General features: G+C 40.4%; 3 protein-coding genes across 3 annotated transcripts; 1 reads left to right on the top strand and 2 right to left on the bottom strand.

The window, feature by feature from the left end:
• ighmbp2 (immunoglobulin mu DNA binding protein 2) lies at nt 1-8425 on the bottom strand. Its single transcript, XM_079567363.1, has 16 exons — nt 8356-8425; nt 7703-7788; nt 7433-7602; nt 7043-7229; nt 6862-6968; nt 6461-6618; nt 6178-6378; nt 5964-6105; nt 5097-5271; nt 4759-4941; nt 4442-4560; nt 4272-4366; nt 4038-4161; nt 2620-3456; nt 1837-2036; nt 1-260 (listed from the first exon to the last, which is right to left on the bottom strand). The coding sequence occupies exons 2-16, from the start codon at nt 7783-7785 to the stop codon at nt 63-65; spliced, it is 2979 nt and encodes a 992-aa protein (XP_079423489.1). The 5' UTR covers nt 7786-7788; nt 8356-8425; the 3' UTR covers nt 1-62.
• A 282-nt stretch (nt 8426-8707) lies between these two features.
• On the top strand, nt 8708-15654 carry chid1 (chitinase domain containing 1). Its single transcript, XM_079567871.1, has 12 exons — nt 8708-9066; nt 9143-9286; nt 9945-10077; nt 10170-10214; nt 10576-10682; nt 10760-10821; nt 11193-11282; nt 11353-11451; nt 12401-12550; nt 13549-13629; nt 15134-15176; nt 15250-15654. The coding sequence occupies exons 1-12, from the start codon at nt 8956-8958 to the stop codon at nt 15346-15348; spliced, it is 1164 nt and encodes a 387-aa protein (XP_079423997.1). The 5' UTR covers nt 8708-8955; the 3' UTR covers nt 15349-15654.
• An 852-nt stretch (nt 15655-16506) lies between these two features.
• On the bottom strand, nt 16507-19586 carry gatd1 (glutamine amidotransferase class 1 domain containing 1). The gene is made up of 7 exons (XM_079567847.1): nt 19447-19586; nt 19303-19379; nt 19111-19216; nt 18920-19027; nt 18764-18855; nt 18601-18694; nt 16507-16771 (listed from the first exon to the last, which is right to left on the bottom strand). Exons 1-7 carry the CDS (start codon nt 19493-19495, stop codon nt 16656-16658), a joined length of 642 nt encoding a protein of 213 aa, XP_079423973.1. The 5' UTR covers nt 19496-19586; the 3' UTR covers nt 16507-16655.
• Nucleotides 19587-19591: the final 5 nt, after the last annotated feature.

Genomic DNA, 19591 nt, shown 5'->3' with positions numbered 1-19591 from the left:
GTATGGAGCATAGTCGTTTATTCGCTCAAGTTTACAAATAAATTACAATTGCTGAGGAACATTTACCCGTCTTTTTCTTTGCCCTTTGTTTTCCTCTGTGACGCCATGTCCTTTAGTCTGGAGTCCAGTTTTCTCTGTAGATAGGCTTTCTTGTTGGGGTCCATGGAAGTGTCTTTTTTGCCACTGCCAGCGTAAAGAACTCCTTCCTTACTGATTCTCATCCTCGCGTGAGACTTTGCCTTGTCCCCGCAGCCGTGGACCTGAAATCATGGTGTGTAATTAGCCCATGTTTTGTTGGAAAAAAAAAGGGGGAAAAAATGATATGAACTTTGAGCCTCAGTAACATCTGGGTTTGTTAGTTCGTCATGGTTTGGGCTATGTAATCGATCAAAACACAATGAAATCTATGCTCAAACTTGCTACCTTTGATTATCAGGTTCATGGCCAGGGCTGTGGCAGTAACAGCTCATTGTTTGGAGAGGAATTTGGACTTTGAAAGAGTTGAGTCAGAGCTGTAAAAGCACCTGACTTCAGCAGTTAAGTAGAAGCAATCATATGTTTTGAAATAGCAAGTAGAAATAAAAGTTATTTGCATTTAACCTTTTAACCCCCACCTGAACAGAGCACATTTTCTCCAGTTTAGCAATACCCAAATCTAAAAGCTTCTTGAAAAAAGTGTCAAAATAGCCATTTTTTTGTGATGAAAGCAAGGATGATGAAATGCAACAAAAAAAAGTGACAAAACAGCCACAAAAGAGCAATAGAAAAGAGAAAAAAAGAGGGACTGAAAAGTGACAAAAAACGTGTGACAAAAAACCAAAGGAAAAAGATCAGTTTAGACGAGTTTGGTCGGTCTTAGCTTTCAAATGAGGCAGTACACTGGCCTTTTAGATGTGGGTGAATCTGAACTGGAGAAAACACACTTGGTTAAGGCGGTGGTAAAGAGGTTAAAACGTTAAGAGTTAAAGTAAAAATTTGCCATAAACTTAAATACTTTCAATACCATTTTGTGTTACTCGACCCAATAAATAGAATAATTACATGCATTAATTTTAATACAGAGCCCTTCAGTGTCGAGGTGATTTTATAAGATACTCAAAGAGCTGCAATGGCTGGGCTAAAGAGCTGCATGTGGCTCTAAAACCAAAGGTTGCAGATGCCTGTTGTGGTCTGGTCTGCCCCTGACAGGTTGTCCTGAGGGACTGGTAGAAACATGGTTCAAGTGCAAAGGATAAACTTTCTATGTAGTTCCCTTTAACCTTAACCAAGCGCATTTTCTCCAGTTCAGCTTTACCCATATCTAAAAGCTCACAGCCTATGGGCCAGAGTATGGCTCATTTGAAAGCTAAGACCTAAAAAACTAATTTAAACTGATCTTTTTCCTCGCGCTTTTGTCGAGATGTAGTTACTTTTTATTACATTCCTTTTCATTGCTTTTTTGTCACTTTTCTGTTAGTCTTTTGTGGAGTTTTTCATTGCTTTTTTGTCTTTGGTTGCTTTTTTCTTACATTTTTGTTGCGTTTTCATTCTTGTTTTTGTCTCATTTATGTCGCTATCATGTTTAAATTTGGGTAAAGCCAAACTGGAGAAAATGTGCTCAGGTTATGTGCCGCAATTCTCATGTTGAATGTAGATACTAAAATGCTTCACTCCCCATTGTTGCCAACAGAGGGCATTATGTATCAAATATTCAGTTCTAAACTCATTTTCAGTAGGAGGTAAGGCAGATCTGCTGCTTATTAAAACTCAAAATGCCAAGGTTTCAAAAAGTATCTCAAACCCCGAAAAAATAAAGCGTAATAGCTCCTCTTTAAACCTCGTCTGTGGTTGTGTTACCTCTGGGATGTGGTGGCTGAGACAGAACTGGCGGTTGCAGAACAGACACAGCTGACCCAGCATTAGCACTGAAGCTTTACATTTCATGAAACTGCACACGCTGTCCGCCTTTATGACCGCGCTGATGAGGGTGTCAAAGTCGTCGCCGTTGGTGGAGGCGGATGCAATCTCACAGGCGCCGGATTTGGTCTGCTTCTTGACTAAAAAACGGAAAAGAAGACAATAATATCACGATGAAAGGTCAGGATTAATCATGGCAACAGTCCACCTAGGCTTGTTTACATGCATGTATCTTGTGTGTTTGTTAGCCTCTTAACCCCCATATGAACCCAGTTTGGCTTTACCCAAATCTAAAAGCAACAACAACAAAAATGAGACGAAAACAAAGATGAAAATGCAACAAAAACGTGACAAAAAATGTATGAAAAAGTGACAAAAACCCCACAAAAGAAATGTGACAAAAATGGTGAAAATGTGACAAAAAAGTGTGACGAAAACGCACATAAAAAGTGACAAAAAGTGATGAAAATGTGATGAAGACCCAACAAAAAGGTGACGACATGAGAATAACGATCCATTTAGATGAGTTTTGTAGGTCTTAGCTTTCAAATGAGGCGTTATACTGGGGGTTAGAGGTTAACTAAAACTTTATATATAAGGTCCAGCATTTCTATTTGCAGTGAATCACCCTCAGAGTTATATCTATCTGAATTATTGACACATTTCCAGAATGTCATGACCACAACCTATACACAAAGTAGATCAACTTGTTCTCCTGCTCACCTTTAGCTGACTTCTTAGACTGGGACTGTGTTGGTGGAACGCGGTTTTGCTGCTGCTGCTTCTTCTGTTTGGCATTTTCCTCACGTTTCTGTTGCTCCCGTTTCATCCGCTCTAAATGGAGACTTTTAAGATCTATGGATGTCTGAGCAGCAGGATTCATGATCGCTGGCTCTTTTATGTCTTGCTGGACTCTTTCGACTGTTGCCTCCTCTTTGCTCCCTTCTTCTTCTTCCTCCTCCTCCTCCACTTGTTTGATCTTCACTGTGGTGTGTTCGGCACTGTCTTGTTTGGACGCAGAGATGTAGCGCTCCTTGCCTTCTCCTCTGCTCTCATGCTGTAGGCCCAGCTCCTCGGCGATCTGGTGCACCAACATGCGCTCGTGGGAGTTCAGCGAAGGGGGAAACTGTAGCTGACTTTGATTTGAGTCATTCTTGAATTCCTCCAGCTGCTTCCTGATTTCAATGGATCTGTTTTCATTCTGCTCTTTTGTAAACGGTTTATCATTTTTGCCGCCACTGTCCTCTTTCCTGCTCGGCTCTGCTTTGGTCGCTTTCGTTTTATTTGATGTTATTTTGGCTTTCTGTTCCGTAGAGGTAGGTTTTCCTGCCGCTTTTGGTTTAGCGTCTTTGTGATCCCGTGTGTAATTCTGAGGAACTATATCTTGGAGGTACTCGAATGCAGTGCGGACGTCCCCGTGTTGGGTCATGTGATCGATCAGGGACTTGAGGAAAGGGTGGCTCTGGACAGTCTGAGTGTCGCACACAACAGCGATGTGACGTCTCGCGCGAGTCACGGCAACGTTTATCCTCCGGTTCTCAGCTAAAAATCCAACTTCACCTAAAAAAGAAACAAAAACAAGCCACCAATACTCAGCGTGTTTTGTAAATATCAAACAGGTGCCGTTCATTAACCTCTCTTAACCCCCGCTTTTACCGCATTTTCTCCAGTTCGGCTTTACCCAAATCTAAAGGCTTCTCAACTGGAGAGCAACAGTGTAATGCCTCATTTGAAAGCTACAAAACTGACTGAACTTTTTAGTTGCATTGTCGACGCATTGCTGTCACATTTTTGCCACTTTTTGTCGAGTTTTTGTGGTTCGTTTTTGTTGCTTTTTCATTCCTTTTTTTCCTTTTTATGTTGTGCTTTCAATGCTTTTTTGTTGGTCTTTTGTCGCTTTTATAAAAGGGTTAAGAGGTTAATAACAGTATGCCCAGATGGTGGTAATCTAAGTAACTTTGTCTTGAAGTTTTGGAGATATTCTGACCTCACTAACTTTGGCATTTCTCTGCAGTTACTTAAAAGTGACAGCTATAATCCAGAGATCGGAAAGTTCTAAAGCTTTATTCTAAAAAATAATGACAGAATACAATGGGAACAGTCTGATCTTGCTGCTTGAATTGTACAATATAATAAAGTACCTTTTCTGTTGGAGCGAACTAAAGACAGAACAACAGCTTCTTTCTCTCTGCCTTGAAATCCATCCACAGACTTGATCTCAAGATTTGGGTGTTTAGCCGAAAGCTTTTGCCTCAGAAGATCCACCTAAACAGGATTCGAGGACAGCAAAACACCAGTATTCATTACTATATATAATAAAACATGAATGTTTTATTGTGTAGTTTTTAGGTCACGATGATCCTCTGAGGACATACCTGCAAATTGTATGGAGCAATAACAGCAATATCTTTGTCTTTAATGCCAGCATCTGTCAGAGCCTTTATGTGCAGCTCAACAATGTCCACTTCACCTGAGGGGCAGAAAACAAACATGTGACGACAAGAATAACAACCATAGACCCAATTGGGTAGAGCACAAATCTGACCTGGATTTCCTTTGGACACTTCGTCTGAGTCCTCGGTCTCGTTCAGACCACAGCCAGCAGTGTCAACGAGGAGCAGCGCGGTGCCCGTCTCCTCCACACTGGCCACTCCAGGGAGATCTCTGCTCACAAAGAAGACATTTTAATAACTGATTAAACGCTTTCCCGTAGCGGCATTGACAAATATAAGTGACGTTTTAATAATGTTGATATCAATTTGTCAAAAAGCATAATGTACCCAACTTGCCTCCATGATCATAAATTTGAGAGACGATATGAGTGAAGGGCATAATGAAATTCAAGTTGGGTAAGGTTCTCACTTTAACAAATGTGCCGCCACTGAGCTGTGCGCCGTCAATCTGCCCTGGTACATCTCTTTAGAGGCCCACTCCATGATCGCACTGTTCATCCTGTACTGAATGGTCAGCATTCGGACCGCAGCGTCTCCATACAGCTGGATCAGACGCTCCATCAGGCTGACGGACAGGCCTCTGGATGCAGCACTACGTCAACGAAAACAAACTAAAAGTCACATGTTTGGTAAGCCTGGTACATTCCATTCATTGCTCATTATACAGGTACAGCCTATATCCAAGCCTGTTTTTTTCAGAGGATTAAAATAAACCCTAATTATTTCATTGTAATCCCAGTCTTGTACCTGTTGGACTTAATGGTGGGCGGCAGTTGTTTGTAGTCCCCTGCCAGCACGCACTTGCGGGCTCGCAGCAGGGGGATCCAGCAGCTGCCCTCCAGGGCTTGGGCGCACTCATCGATCACCACACAGTCAAAGTGGTCCTTGGGCAGGAACTTCAGGGGCCCCTCCCCACAGGCACCTGCATAAACCACAGTCCCTGTTTGGTTAATTGTTTTTACATTCATTAAACGGAGAACAAGGGAAAATGTCCGCCGCTACAATCTGAAGTTTAGTAGATTGATTTGTGTAAAATATCCAATGATCATTTGCACCAACAAGTCAACACAGCACAGTTCCACAAAACTGCTTCGACTTCGTGTCAAACTGATTTTCTCTCGACTTCTCCAGTCCTTTGTAAACTAATACAAGTGAAGGGGCGGGCACAACTCACTGCGGCATCCACTCAAACTTGAATATGATGCTTTTTTTCTTCTCAGATTTTAAAGGCAGCGTGCATTCTTAATGGATTAAAAGAGGCTCTAAATGGAGTGTTAGTGTATGTGGGCATGCTATACCCCTTTGGAAGTAAAGGACATGTACAAAAGCATTAATTAGGACTAGGTGAAAGGATTTCAGGAATTATTTGTGAGATATTTTGAAACATTTCACTCATAATAATATTAAAGTATTAGGGACTTGTATTTTTTCGTCACTGTGTAGACATATGGATTAGGTGTACTGAGCAGGGTAGGAATAAAATATAGCTGCAAAAGAAGAACTGGCTTTTGATACAAGTTAAATTATAAATTGTTGGGTGAAAAAAAATGTATCTGAATGGTTAACGTTAGTTTGTATGTAAGTACTTATCTGGCTGAAGATACTGGACTATACCTGTGTTTGTGGACAGCACCACATCAGCTGCCCGGAGGATCTCTGAGATGGCCGCAGTCTCTCGTGTTTTCAGCTCTTTTCTCAATTCAGCAAGTTCTCTTTTAAAATCCCCTCTTTCTCCTTTGTTATTCTTCATTCCCAACTGCACAGAGAATAAAGATATGCTCAAATCTGCGCTCAATACAAGTAATTATAGCTGCATGAATGAACTCACAATAGCCTTGTCCATGTCTTTGCGGATGTCTGTGATGATGCTGGCACTTTGGCTGTGAGCGAGCACAGCGTCCAGGGAGTGTTTCTGAATGGACTCCAGTAGTCGGGCCGGATGTCCAAGACGTAAAACCTTAGCCTTACACTGAGCCAGTCTCTCCACCAAATTATCCACTGCCACGTTGGACGGAGCACAACACAGGACCTACATGAAGAATAGATTTCTTTAATGATAAGTTATTATTATATATACTACTTTCAATTCTTAAATTTTAGTCTGTCCTGACCTTATTCCCCTGTTTAACAAGCTGCAGGATGACCTCTACAACAGTGGTGGTCTTTCCCGTTCCCGGGGGACCATGGATTATAGCCAACTCCTTTTGGGACAGAGCAAATACCACCGCCTCTCTCTGAGACTCATCCAGATTTGGGTTCAAGAATTCATCTACAAAAGAACATTTTAATAGCATAAATTGGCAGGTAATTATTTGGGACCAAAGTCACACATTGTATGCATCTAAACAGCTCATTTAAATCAAAGATAACAAGGACTCAGTATGTTGTTTTGGAAGTAGTCATTTAGGATAAAGTAGCCAGATGAAAGTTTTTACATGAACAGAATGATTTTTTTAAATTATTTTCTCATGAGATTTTGCCACTATGTTTCGGCTGAAGAAAAGATGCTAACACCAACCACATTTTGTCCGCATTGTTGTAGGTTGGGAATCTCCAAACAGAACACTTATGAGACTGGCAGCAGGACCGTTACTGTAGCCATTCAACGTATTCAAAGCTCTACAAAACATCAACCAAAAGAAATGTATTACTTTGGATTCATGTGTGTTAGATTATAAATGCACATCACTTACGTCTTCATTCGTTTGTACGTGACGTCATTGGCTAGTTTCAGTATGTTGTACAAAGAATCTGTCTCCACAGTGAGGCCTTCATCAAAAGCCACACGGAGCGACCCCTGGGCCACCCGAGTCACGATACCAGACGTGATCTGGGAGGATGCGCTGCAGCCACCACTGTCATACAGGCCCACAATGTCCCCTGTGATAAGGAAAAAGATATGTCACGAGTCTGACACAACAACAAAATGATAAAAGACAATACCAAATAGGACTAAATTAAGAGGGTCATGACTAAAACCTGATGATAATATACAGTGACAATACATTTTAGGCCTCTGTAAGGAAGAACCATAGCTGTCAGAATGAAGACCTAATTGCAATATTTGAGTGTTTTTCTGTTACCCGGACTGAAGCTGTTGCTTGGTAGAACAGTGACTCCATGATGTTTCCTGGGCTCAAAGATGACCACAGTCCGTCCATACAGACCAGTGGACTGAGACCCCACCTGCAGCTTCAGCAGACACACACCTTTACTCTGGAGCTCCTTCAGAGACACACTCTCCTGCCACAGTCTGTCAGCACAAAAATATTTGGCCAGGTTTAGACAAACATTGTTAAGTAATTTCTAAATCAATAGTACTAATATACTAATATTATTTAGGTCCTCCTCACGTTGACTCCTGTATCTCTGCCTCTCTCTCCTCCTGAAGGAGCTCCAAGGTCTTGGAGACGAACTCTTCGATGGTCATCTTCATTCACTATAACAAAAGGAAAAAAAGGTTATAACTATTTATACAACAACTGCTGTAATCTTTTTTAGTTTTTAAGAACCATGTCTATTTTAGGTTACATGTACCACTGGGGATACTTGGGCTTCTTCAGGTAATACTCAGGTATCTCAGGTGATACTCTACTCAGATCTTTATCTAGGCCTGGTGGTACATTTTTGTTCCTAAACAGTAAGAACACGCTAAACAGTAAAAACATAATCCTGTAGAAAATAGAAATCTTATGCAGTTCAAGATTTAGTCATGAAGACGATTTCATCTCATGAAACGGTACACCATTTCATTACATTTGACAGATTTAGCATGAAGCCATTGGATTATATGAAATAATTATAATCATAATCAGACGCATCAGACAATTGAACCTCGACATGACATTTCTAAAGAACTATTATCAACTAGCAACAAACACGCGGTAAAAACAGGAAAACAATCAAACTCGGGCAAGTTTCAGCAGAGGTAAGCCAATCGGTGAGCGTTTCATTGTTAAGCTATCCTGATAGCACACATTACTCTTGTTCTCCATGTTTTCGTTACCTTCAGAATTAGCACCGGTGACTTGTTTACATTTTTCAGCAGCTGCGGTGGCACTTCCGCGTTTCTTCTTCTTCTTTATCAATGAAAAGTGTAAACAATAATAACACCGCCCTCTAGCGGCTGAGCGACGAACCTACCTATCACAGCTTAGCTACATTTGAGAACAAGGCTTAAGGCAATGTAATTTATGGGGAGAAAAAACAACACTCACGTTAACTATGATAACATAATAACATGTAAAACAAATAAGGGCCAATTTACAATTTGTATTCATAGCTTAAGCTTCATGCCGCGCACAGAATCCTTCAAAACCTCACTGCCCCCTGTCGCCTCGGATGACTTACTACCCCACTCAGGCGGAAGTGTAGCCGCTCGTGCAATGCGCTGAGCTGTCACTACTGTGAGGCTGTTAATTTCATGAACTTGTCATTTTTGCAGCAGGCACTTCTGGGTTCGCTGGTGCGTTTATGACAGAGTGGGACATGCGGCGGTGCAATCTCCCCCATCAGGAAGGAAGCGCCACTCGCTCGCTACAGCAACACATCACTGTTAAGAGATTCTGAATATTACCTTCCACTGGTTCAGTTTTTGGCTCCAGACATGAAGAGAATCACGCTTGTGCTGGTACTGTTTGCCTCTTGCTGCTGTTGCCCGGTCAGTGGCACGCTCTCCAAAACAGATGCAAAGAAGAGTCACAAAGTTGAAGTTGAGGTATGCAATTTGTGCACAGAATTGAAGAGATCACCTGTACTTTCTCTTTTGCCATTGTTACCTGTCCTGTGTGCAGACAACCACGTCTGATTTGTCAGTGCTGGACAGAGGTTTGGTGGTTTCAGACCCTCAATGGAAAGACATAGTGAAGGAGGAGAGGAGGTACTATAAGCACATCAAGAGCGCTTTTACTGGACAGGTCCTTGGATATGTCACCCCGGTAAGAAGACAGTATATTGTTTATATTGGCAGTGTGATGTTGTGTCAATGGGTCAATGCACTTTCCCTGGATTATTTCTCCAGTCAGGGCTCCAAAGTGAGACCAGTTTGCATGCACAATGTCCACAATTAAAGTGCAACTAAATATTTTCCTTGGTCGCATCAGTGTATCAATAAGAGAGTAGCCTTGAATTTATAATGTTTGTCGATATCCTTATTATTTCTGTCAAATTCATTTTCAAATCATTATTACTGGTACGTAAAATGTGTTGTTTTGGAAGATGAATCGAAATGGTGAATGTATAGGAGAAAGCATTGGCATTGGACCCTGTTTTTGGGATTTTAAACTGGAGTCCTGGTCCAGCCACAAAAGGTTTATGTTTGGCTGGATTATTTGTGAAATATTCAATTTAAGATCACAAAAGCAGCTGAAAGAAAATTTCACTTTTTCTTCCTACAATTGTGACACTAAAGTTGGCATCAACACCTTTGCATAGCAGTGACGTGTCAGACACGCACTGGCAGTTAAGATGTGATACAATGATGAGGCCTGTACAGGAAGTTTATCGTTACTGACTATAGTTTGTAAAACGTTTAACTCTCAATAGGTCAATCCTCCTTATCACGCCTTCCATTTACATTTCCTTTCTTCTCTGCAGTGGAACTCTCATGGCTATGACGTGGCCAAGCTGTTCGGTCCTAAGATGACCTCAGTGTCTCCTGTTTGGTTACAGCTACGCAGACGAGGGCTTGAAACATTCGATGTCAATGGGCTTCACGACCATGATCCAGGCACAGTTCAATAATTCAATAATAACTATTTTCCTTTTGCTTATCCATTCATTCACATTTTTTTGTTCTGTGTCATGTCATCATGTTTCCAGGCTGGGTGAAAGCCGTGCGCAAGTCCAACAAGAAAATCAAAATTGGTGAGTGACCAGATCCGCAACACAATATCACAGGGGAATTGGACCTGTGTTTGTTTGACATTCACACTCGATGCCAAATGGCAAAATTAGCTTGGATTTTGACTTTTGCCTTGTGACTAATTATGTTCAGCCTGTTTTTATACTTGTTTTGTGTCTTGATATTCCTACTATTTTGTTTTGCAATTTATTAGTAAACTTAAGCCAGAGGGTAGCAAGTTTATTTTCCTACAATATCCTTTCTTCATTCATGTAAAAAAAGAGGAAATGAATTAATTAATCTTTTTATTATTTATTTCATCAGGCATAACACAAAGAAACTTGTTGTTCTACATTTGCATAAACCGTTCCCTTTTCCATGCAGTCCCCCGGGTGCTGTTGGATGCCTGGTCGTATCAGGACTACATGAGTGTTCTGGACAGTGAGGATGAGATCGAGGAGCTGGCCAATGAACTGGTCGACGTTGCTAAGGTGAAAAACACTGTTTCCGTGTGTATCTGCATCTGAACAACTTTTGACAATTGCTTCATGAGCCTTGGGCTTTTCAGACCGAGGGATTTGATGGTTTTACTTTGGAGCTCTGGAGTCAGCTTGGAGGCAACAAGAGGAAGTAAGCCTTATCTATTGATCAATGCTAAACATACTCAGTGACTCAGTGATGGCTTTGTTTGGCTGTTGTCAAAATAAAGCATTTAAAGGGAACCCTAATATATAAAACGTTTGTTTATTTTCAGTAATATTTTGGAAGTTGAAAACATCTCTTTACTCATAAAATGTCAGAATCTTAGAAAAACTACTGAAAACCATAAAGTCAGATATTCATCTCATATACAGCAAAGAATATTGTGGTCAATTGTCGGTTCTGCAGGAAACAAGACGTTCTCAACTGCGAAAAACTAAGTGGGGCAGATATAAACAGCCTGGGTTGATTTTTTTTTTTTTAACTAAACCTGGCTGAGAACTAACACTCTTTTGTCTCAGGGAGCTGGTCCATATGATCAAACACATCTGTGAGATATTAAACTCCAAGAAACTGGAGTGTATTCTTGTCATCCCTCCCTCCGTGACCAGGTAAAGAAGCCCATATTTCCGAGTGACTGGCACTAACACTGTCTAACCCGCCCTGCTGTGTGTGGGACAGTACAGGCCAGCCCGGGATGTTCGGCCGGGAGGAGTTTGAGGAGCTGGCTCCGGTCGTGGACGGGTTCAGCCTCATGACCTACGACTATTCCAGCTCAAGGTAGAAGCCAGTTACCCCTCATTACCTGTCACTCAAAGAATAAACTCGAGGAGAAAGTGAAATTTGATAGCCCTGACAGGAAAGCTCGTCTGATTGGTCAAAGTGATAGCACGATTAGTGATTAGATTCTGATTAGTGTCAGATTTCAGCAGAGTGACTTTAGAAAAAAATAAACTTTAATATAATATTAATCTGATGAATTGGTAAAACATTTTAGGCTATCTTATCTTATTTAAACTTACAGACAATCACTTTAAACTAGCAGTAGCATTATCGATCTGGATGATAACACTTAGTTAGGCCATGTGTATAGTTAATGAAATGCAACAGTATTGCCCATTTCTTAACCTGCTCTGCAATGCTGGGAAAAATGATAAGTTTTGTTATTTACTAGGGCTGGGACAAAATATCAGATCGGATTTGGATCACAAAACTTTTTGCAGCAATGCCAAGTATTGATACTTTATCAAGTATCGCAATACTTTCAATACTAGTGTTTGTAGGCATTTTTATCATATACTCCTTTGTTTTCCATTATCAGCACTTTGTTACATTTTGTGGTAATACACGTTTAAATCTTAACACTTCAATAAATGTCAAATGTCATTTGTTTTTTAAACTTTGGACACATGACTGTTTTCTTTTTACACAACATGTTATTTATCATAATTATTTACTGTATCGCAATACGTATCAGATTGGCCCCTGAGTATCGTGGTACGTATCATATCGTGACAAAAGTGGATCGTCCCAGCCCTGTTATTTACTGGGTGAAATATTGCATAATGTAAAAGTATTTTTATACATTTATGAAGTAATTTTGGTCATAGTTTTCACATTTGGATTGTGTTTATTAGCATACTGTGTCATTAAGTAATATCTCTTGGCTCTCAGTAGCTTTTTTCTCACTTTGTGCTGCCCTTGACTAAAATCAAACGTTGCTGCACAGCTCCGGTCCGAGTGCCCCCCTGCCCTGGGTGAGGGACTGTGTGATGCAGCTGGCCCCCTCCCCTCAGTATAGACACAAGATCCTCCTGGGACTCAACCTGTACGGCCTGGACTTCTCTGGCCAAGGAGCTGAGCCCATCCTCGGCGGCAGGTGAGTCAAGATGTTTGCATTTTAGCCGCACACGATTTACATATTTAAAGCTGCTGTTCCTTAAAGGCACACTGCGTAACATTTTGGACTATACTGTTGCCATCAATACAAAACATGCTCCCAGTGATCAGCTCTACACAGAAAATGCTATTACTGCAGTGGGTAATCAAAGAATGGATTTGGATGAGGACCTAACCTGGTTAAATCTCAAATTCTGCCGACTTTAGTCACATGTCCATGGAGACGAGCTGGAGACGTACCCACTCCCGATTAAATTACAGTCATGTCTTAAAAGAGCTGAGCCGCTCACAGCAAAGGCACCTGTTTGTACATTTATGAGGTATTTTTCAATGATGCAAATATCTGTCTTAAAATAAATGCTTGTATTTCAATTTTATTTATTGAGTCAAATTTTACGCAGTGTGGCTTTAAGTACTTTCCATCAACTGCAGATGTCCAGTCACAAGTATCTCACAAGAAGTTCCCAATATTTCTTATCATGTAACTTGTTGTGTGGGAGTATCAATAACCCTCAAAAGGCTTTATACATTTTTCTACATATTTTTTCTCTAATTTCCGAGGTACTTTACATTTGTATCTGAACAGGGTGAGAGTAGGTTTGTAGCGTAAAGATGTGGGTACTTTTACAAGTCAAATCCCTCTGAAGTGGGAAAACTTGAGTTAAATTGGATAACCATCAGTCACCTTTACAGTTGCATATTCTCTTTGTCCCTCAAATGTTGAGCTGTGAACACTTTGAACTCAATCTGCAAATATTTAAACACACTGAAGTATTAAGAGGAAACTAAAATCAAGACTTTTTTCCCCAAGTATAACAAACATGACACTTTTATATTTTTAGACAATGTTGCCTTTAGTCTTTCAGATTAAAAAAATAATAATAATCACAGTTGAAAGCATGAGATCAAGCATTGATCAATATTATAAAAATGCTTGATCTTTCACAATTCACTTTAACACCAGAGTTTTTGTTTCAGGTACATTGAGCTTCTGCGCGAGCATCGGCCAAAACTTCTCTGGGACGAATATTCAGCGGAGCATTATTTTTCATACAAAAGGTAAAGCGACTTTACTTTACAGCGCACTAATATCACGGTATTTGGAAGGAAATGGCATGGAGATCATTGTAATTAAATAGAACAGGCCAAAAGCCTAACCCTTACTCCAAAATCAGAATAACATAGTATTTAAGTATTTCGTAGTTAATGATACCAAAACAAGGAAAACTGCAAACTGCATTTTTGCCTCATTATTGGGTTGTACAATATATTGGCAAATTATCTTTATCACAATATTAGGTTACGTTTTATCCATGTCGCAAGAAGCCACAATATGTCTCAAAATCACTTAAGTCTTGAGATTTACACCTAAGTTGCAAACAAGGCCTAAAACAAAAACACTTTGGGCCCGATCTTGTGTTTCTAAATGCAGACTATAGCGTTACATTTTGCACTTAGTAGAAGCGCACATTCAGATCTTGCCACGGGCAAGGGGTGGAGAAACACCCATGGCCAGTGTTGAACAGCCATTTTCCTCCACAGTGAGGGGGAGGGAGTGGGTGGTGAACATATGTTTTTGTTTTGGTCGCGTTTGCAGCCGAGCGAGTGCTGACCCGCGCCACAGCGGGACCAGCATCTCTATCTCTATTGAGACACAAACATTGTTTAACTCATGATGGGGTTAATAATGTTTTTAGTTTGACCTGTGAGTAAAGCTGAAAAAAAAAAACAATTTGATTTAAAAATCGATTTGTTGGAAGGTCAAATCAATTCATTTATTCAAAAAAATCTTTTTTTTAATTTTTTTGCTCTCTGCTTAGAGGAAGAAGGTCCTGCTGTACAAATGTGCCTCAGTTACCTGAGACCCTTTTGTTGTTTTATTAGCTTAATCCAAATACAGTGTAAATAATTTGGATGTTTAACAATCTTTGTTGCACGCTGCACAGTGACTTTCCTGTTCAGAGGGGGGGATTAAATCGAGTCGTAAATCACCCAGCTCTACCTGTGAGAGCGTATCATGCTTAAGGAACAACACAAGGCAACGTGATGTAAACGAGGAAATGAATGTGAGGCTGCCATCAGAGCACCGCTCTCAGCTGCTTGTAATAAACCACGCCTCAGTCCTCTTTCTTTTTATAAGCAACGCCCTCTCACTAGTGGCGCAGGCTCATAGCACAACGGGACATGGAAGATAACCATAGCGCTTGAAGCTTGCGCTGTCCTTGCGCCAGGCACAAGATCTGTTTTAGTCTGTATTTCCTCATTGAGTTCCATCTCCTCCTGTTCTCCTGTTTTAGTGTTGATTTAGTGGTGTGTTTTTTTTAGCCTTGTTTGACACAGTTTGATTTTAAAAAAAAAAACTTAATGGACCTTTCTGTGCTGGTTTTGTAGAATAATGCAATATGGTGATCACAATATTCAAGAAAGATCTCAAATAACACATTTTCCCCTCACATATTGCAGCCTAACATCAGCCATGCCATGTTGTCACTGCGCTGTTAAGTAAAGTGGAAACAGACATGTAAATATAAAATAAAATAAATCCTTTATTTTCCCTTTTCAGAAACAACCCAGGGAAGCACGTGGTGTACTACCCTTCGCTAAAGGTATGCATTGCTTCAACACCTGGAGCCTTTTACTAAAACATACTAAATTTGTGCATTTCTTTTTCATTTCCAGTCCATATTCATGAGGGTCTCCTTGGCGACAGAGCTGGGAACGGGCATCTCTTTGTGGGAGCTCGGACAAGGACTGGACTATTTTTATGATCTTCTCTAGAGCTCCTGACGCACGGGGCAGCGACAGAGCGTGGTGTTTTTATTTCTATTGACGTAATGTAGTTCATGTTGGACCTCTGCTGGATTTGTTTCAACTTGTGTCAGGTCCATGTTGGAAAACCATACACAAATAAATTACACTTATTTGTCACAATCATCAGAGCAAAGAGAGTCCAGGTTTCTTTGTCTCTAATAACAACCATAAAGATGAGGGATTGTGGTACGTCGAGTGAAAATGATGCACAAATATGAACATAAACAATTAGGGGATTAGGGATGCACATTCTGCTATAGGAGGTTTTATATCAACAAGTATATATGATTTTTTTTCCCCAGTAATAATACAAATGGCTCTCAAAACTTCAACAGATGCCACATTTTATGCTTATTTGCACTTAGATTATGCTGTATTTTCCCCTAAAATACGGCAGAATGATTAAATGAACATACTTTTTAACCTCTTAACTCCCTCCTTAACCAAGTGCCTTTTCTCCAGTTCAGCTTTACCCAAATCTTTACAGCCTCTAGGCCAGTGTAACGCCTCATTTGAAAGCAAAGACCTACAAAACTGATCTGGACGGATCTTTTTCCTTGCGTTGTTGCCTTTTTTGACGTTTCTTTTCAGTGCATTTTTTTGTTGCTTTTTTGTCTCTTTTCTGTTACTCTTGTTTTTCTCTTTTGTGGATTTGTTGTTGCATATTCGTTGCTTTTTTTTGTCATGTTTTCATTACATTTTTGCGGCTTTTTGTTGCGTTTGACAGATATTTTTGTCACTTTGCATTGCTTTTCTGTCATGTCACTCTTCAGTTGAATTTTCATCCTAGTTTTCATCTCATTTTTGTTGCTATTTTGATGCTTTTTCAAGAAGCTTTAAGATTTGAGTAAAGCTAAACTGGAGAAAACGTGCTTGGTTAAGAAGTTTAATCAATTAAGTCCAAGATGGCGATTAATTGATTCACGGATTAATCACGAACTTCCCCAATTGCAATAAGATTTGCGATTTACGAGTTGAAATGAAGATTCAGTTCACTTTTGCACATGTCCAGGAGTTGAAATAGGAATTGCTAAACTAACACAACAATCACATACTTTGTAGAGGTAATTTCTTTTTGCAAAGAATTGTGTTATCATTATTGAAGTCTTTGCAGTTTAGTTATTGCAACCATTCAAATTGCAATCAACTGTGCGAGTAGTATAAAAACAAGGGCTCTTCTCGACTTTTCTCTCAAAAACAGAGTGTGTCGGGTCAGCTTCCTCTCCTGGTTTCTGGTGTGTTGAAGGAATGTTGGACAAACTAGTGATTTGTGTTCACTTGTTGGAGCAGAGCAGCATTAGATTGTTCACAGCCAGAGAGGTGGACTGGACGTTCTGCCCCGTGATGAGGTGCCGGTCTATGACGACGTGTACCGCATCTTCCTGACTCGCTGTGAAGACGAGAGAAATTAGTTAAACTGGATCATTTTACACTCGCTCTAAACTCTCTCTGAACAGACCCATTCACTCGCTCCAGAACGTCACAGTCTGCACCTTTTGATAAAATAAGCCTTTATTGATCTCACAATGGAGACGTTCACTTGTTACATCAGTGCACAAGAACACTAAGGGGGGTGCAAATAGAGAGGGAAATGTGCAAACAAGTAATAGTAAATAGGAGTATCTTATGTACAATGAATAGATGAGAACTTTCTACTTTTACTCCACAACATTTGAAGACTCAGAGAAAAATGTTTATTCCACGTCGTGTTGCTGTGCAGGAGCTTTTAAAGTTGCAAACTAATTCTTTATTTACCTTATTCCGCCCCGCCCACTTTGCTTTGTCTCTGCACTTCCGTTGTATTGACACTTCCGGTCAAGCGCGAAGCCCGTTCATTTAAACAGAACAAGGGAAAAATGTTCGGCGCTAAAATCTGATGTTTAGCAGATTCATTTGTTTAAAATGTCCAATGTTCATTTGCACCAACAAGTCATAACTGCACCGTTTCTCTGTGCGGCCTAAAATTGGCTTTGTTTTCGTAGTAGTAGTAACTGATTTTATCTTAACTTCTCTAGTCCTATGTTAACTGATAGGAGAAAATTCATGACGGCGCTTCTTTAAACTTTGCACACTCTACTTAAAACACTGAAGTATTTTCTACAGCAAATGCTTAAAGGAATAGGTCACCGTTTTTACATACTAAGATATGTTCTTACCTAACCTTAGTCGAGTGAAGTGAGCGGGGGAAGTCTTTAGGAGTTACTGCGCGGACGTTTTGCTCCTCATATCATTACGCCTCACAATATATAACCCCTTTTTATCTGCTTATAAAATCGACATGTTACATTTCTGTGTAAATATACTTCGCATGAAAACACTTCACGTAACTTTATTTAAATAGGGAACACGTGGAAGAGCTTGGTAGCTTCTATCGTGAGCTTTTTTGGAGCTATATGACATGTGGGAGAAGCTGCGTATGTGCTCCGTTTGCGTGACAGAGCGCACGGACAAAGACCAGACGGGGATATATTAACTCGGCTAAGGTTAGGTAAGAACATATCTTAGTATGTAAAAACGGTGGCCTATTCCTTTAAGAACATTCACCTTTTTACCCAAATCTAAAAGCTTCTTGAACAAAGCATCAAAACAGCGCCAAAAAAGAGGATGAAAACACAACAAAAATTGACCAAAAAAGCAACCAAAGAGTGACAAAAACACTATAAACAAGTGATTAAAAAGTGATGAAAAAGCAAAAAAAGATCCACAAAAAAGGCACTAAATAGAAACAAAAACGTGACAAAAACACAGGAAAACAGCAACAAAAAAGTGCCGGAAAAGCAACAATAACACAATAAAATATCATGACAAAAACGTGATGAAAACATGACAAAAAAGCATCAAAAAGCAAGGAAAAAAGTGATGAGGAAAGCAACAAAAAACTAAAACCAGACAAAAAAATGTGACAAAAACACAGTGACAATGCAACAAAAAAGTCATGATCAGTTTTGTCAGTCTTAGCTTTCAAATGAGGCATTAGACTGCCCAATAGGCTGTAACCTTTTAGATTTGGGTAAAGCTGAACTGGAGAAAATGCGCTTGGTTAAGGCTGGGGGTAAGAGGTTAAGTAAAAATGTGACTGAGCAACTTTTACTTGTATCGGAGTAATCTATACTTTTAATCAAGTAAAATCAAGTACTTTGACCACCTCTGCTTGCAGTTATAAGACCACCTGCTGCACCACAGTTGCTCCAAACTTAAACACAAGCTGATGATGCTCACCTGTGTATGATCCACCACTGTCCTTCACAAAATCCTCCACGATCAAAGGCAGGTTGGCAAAGTCCGGTCCCCTCACCAGCTCGAACACAGACGGCTTTAGCAGAACAGTGTGTTAGTTTTACAATATCTTACAAACATGACATTGACACAGAGCTGCATTTACCCCCGTGAGACTGTAGCCACTGAAGATCCACTTCTGTCCCTCGGTGGCACAGCACAGAGCTGCCACGCCTTGTCCTACAGCGCACACCGGTTCTAAACAAGACAAGCTTATATGATCTGAACTTTAAAGAAGAACATCAGATGAAGCGGTACTGACTCTGGTTGGAGATGAAGTGCGTGAGGATGCGGTGAAGGGACCCACTGTGGGCCAGGTCAGTGGGGGCTCCAGGACAGTCTGGGATAAGCAGTACCTGGTATCTGGCCCCTGAGAGGAACGAGACATTAGAATAGTGCAATTCTAAACATATAATACTGTGACTGAGTAGACATATAATGGAAATGCCTCACCATCTATCGACTCGAGTTTAGCTGGTGTGGCATAAGGTTTAATGTTAAAATCTTGCACCCATCTGGAAGTGCTCTCGTCCACCCCAACAAAGTCTATGGGTTTTCCCTGGTAACAATCATGTTGACAGGAAATAAATGTTATCTAAAATTCATCACGCATTTTCCTAAATCATGGTCATTACAGAGTCATACCCCGGGCGTGGCCGTCTGCAGGTTGAATGTTGAAGCACAAAGATTGAAGGCCTTTTGGAAACACTGGACTGAGACACCTGTGAAATACAACTATTAGTGTCCCTCACACCAACAAACCGTGCAAATGTAACTAATAAAACATACCCTGCGCGCACGCGCTGGCTACGATCAGACACGTGGGTTTAGCGGACATGTTTGCAGAACCTCTTGTTATTACTGATCAAATGATTTCCCTTTTCAGAAGGAAAACTGCCTTTTTGTTCTTAGACAGATTCAGGAAGTCACGTGA

The sequence above is a fragment of the Gobius niger genome (assembly GCF_951799975.1).
Source record: "Gobius niger genome assembly, chromosome: 12".
In the NCBI taxonomy this organism is placed as follows: Eukaryota; Metazoa; Chordata; class Actinopteri; order Gobiiformes; family Gobiidae; genus Gobius; species Gobius niger.
The sequence above is the reverse complement of the archived record's forward strand: the minus strand, read 5'-3'. Positions and strand labels throughout refer to the sequence as shown.

Bases quoted from the DNA above. Each gene is read 5' to 3' on its own strand.
- ighmbp2 (XM_079567363.1), bottom strand. From the start codon at position 7,785: ATGAAGATGACCATCGAAGAGTTCGTCTCCAAGACCTTGGAGCTCCTT. The intron at 7,230-7,432 runs GTAACAGAAAAA...TCCTTATCACAG, and splicing joins AAGCAACAGCTTCAGTCCGG to GGGACATTGTGGGCCTGTAT. The intron at 6,106-6,177 runs GTGAGTTCATTC...TTCTCTGTGCAG, and splicing joins AAGACATGGACAAGGCTATT to TTGGGAATGAAGAATAACAA.
- chid1 (XM_079567871.1), top strand. From the start codon at position 8,956: ATGAAGAGAATCACGCTTGTGCTGGTACTGTTTGCCTCTTGCTGCTGT. The intron at 11,452-12,400 runs GTAGAAGCCAGT...GTTGCTGCACAG, and splicing joins TACGACTATTCCAGCTCAAG to CTCCGGTCCGAGTGCCCCCC. The intron at 12,551-13,548 runs GTGAGTCAAGAT...TTTTTGTTTCAG, and splicing joins GAGCCCATCCTCGGCGGCAG to GTACATTGAGCTTCTGCGCG.
- gatd1 (XM_079567847.1), bottom strand. From the start codon at position 19,495: ATGTCCGCTAAACCCACGTGTCTGATCGTAGCCAGCGCGTGCGCGCAG. The intron at 18,856-18,919 runs GTCAGTACCGCT...TGTCTTGTTTAG, and splicing joins GCACTTCATCTCCAACCAGA to AACCGGTGTGCGCTGTAGGA. The intron at 16,772-18,600 runs GTGAGCATCATC...TCGTCTTCACAG, and splicing joins CAGTGGTGGATCATACACAG to CGAGTCAGGAAGATGCGGTA.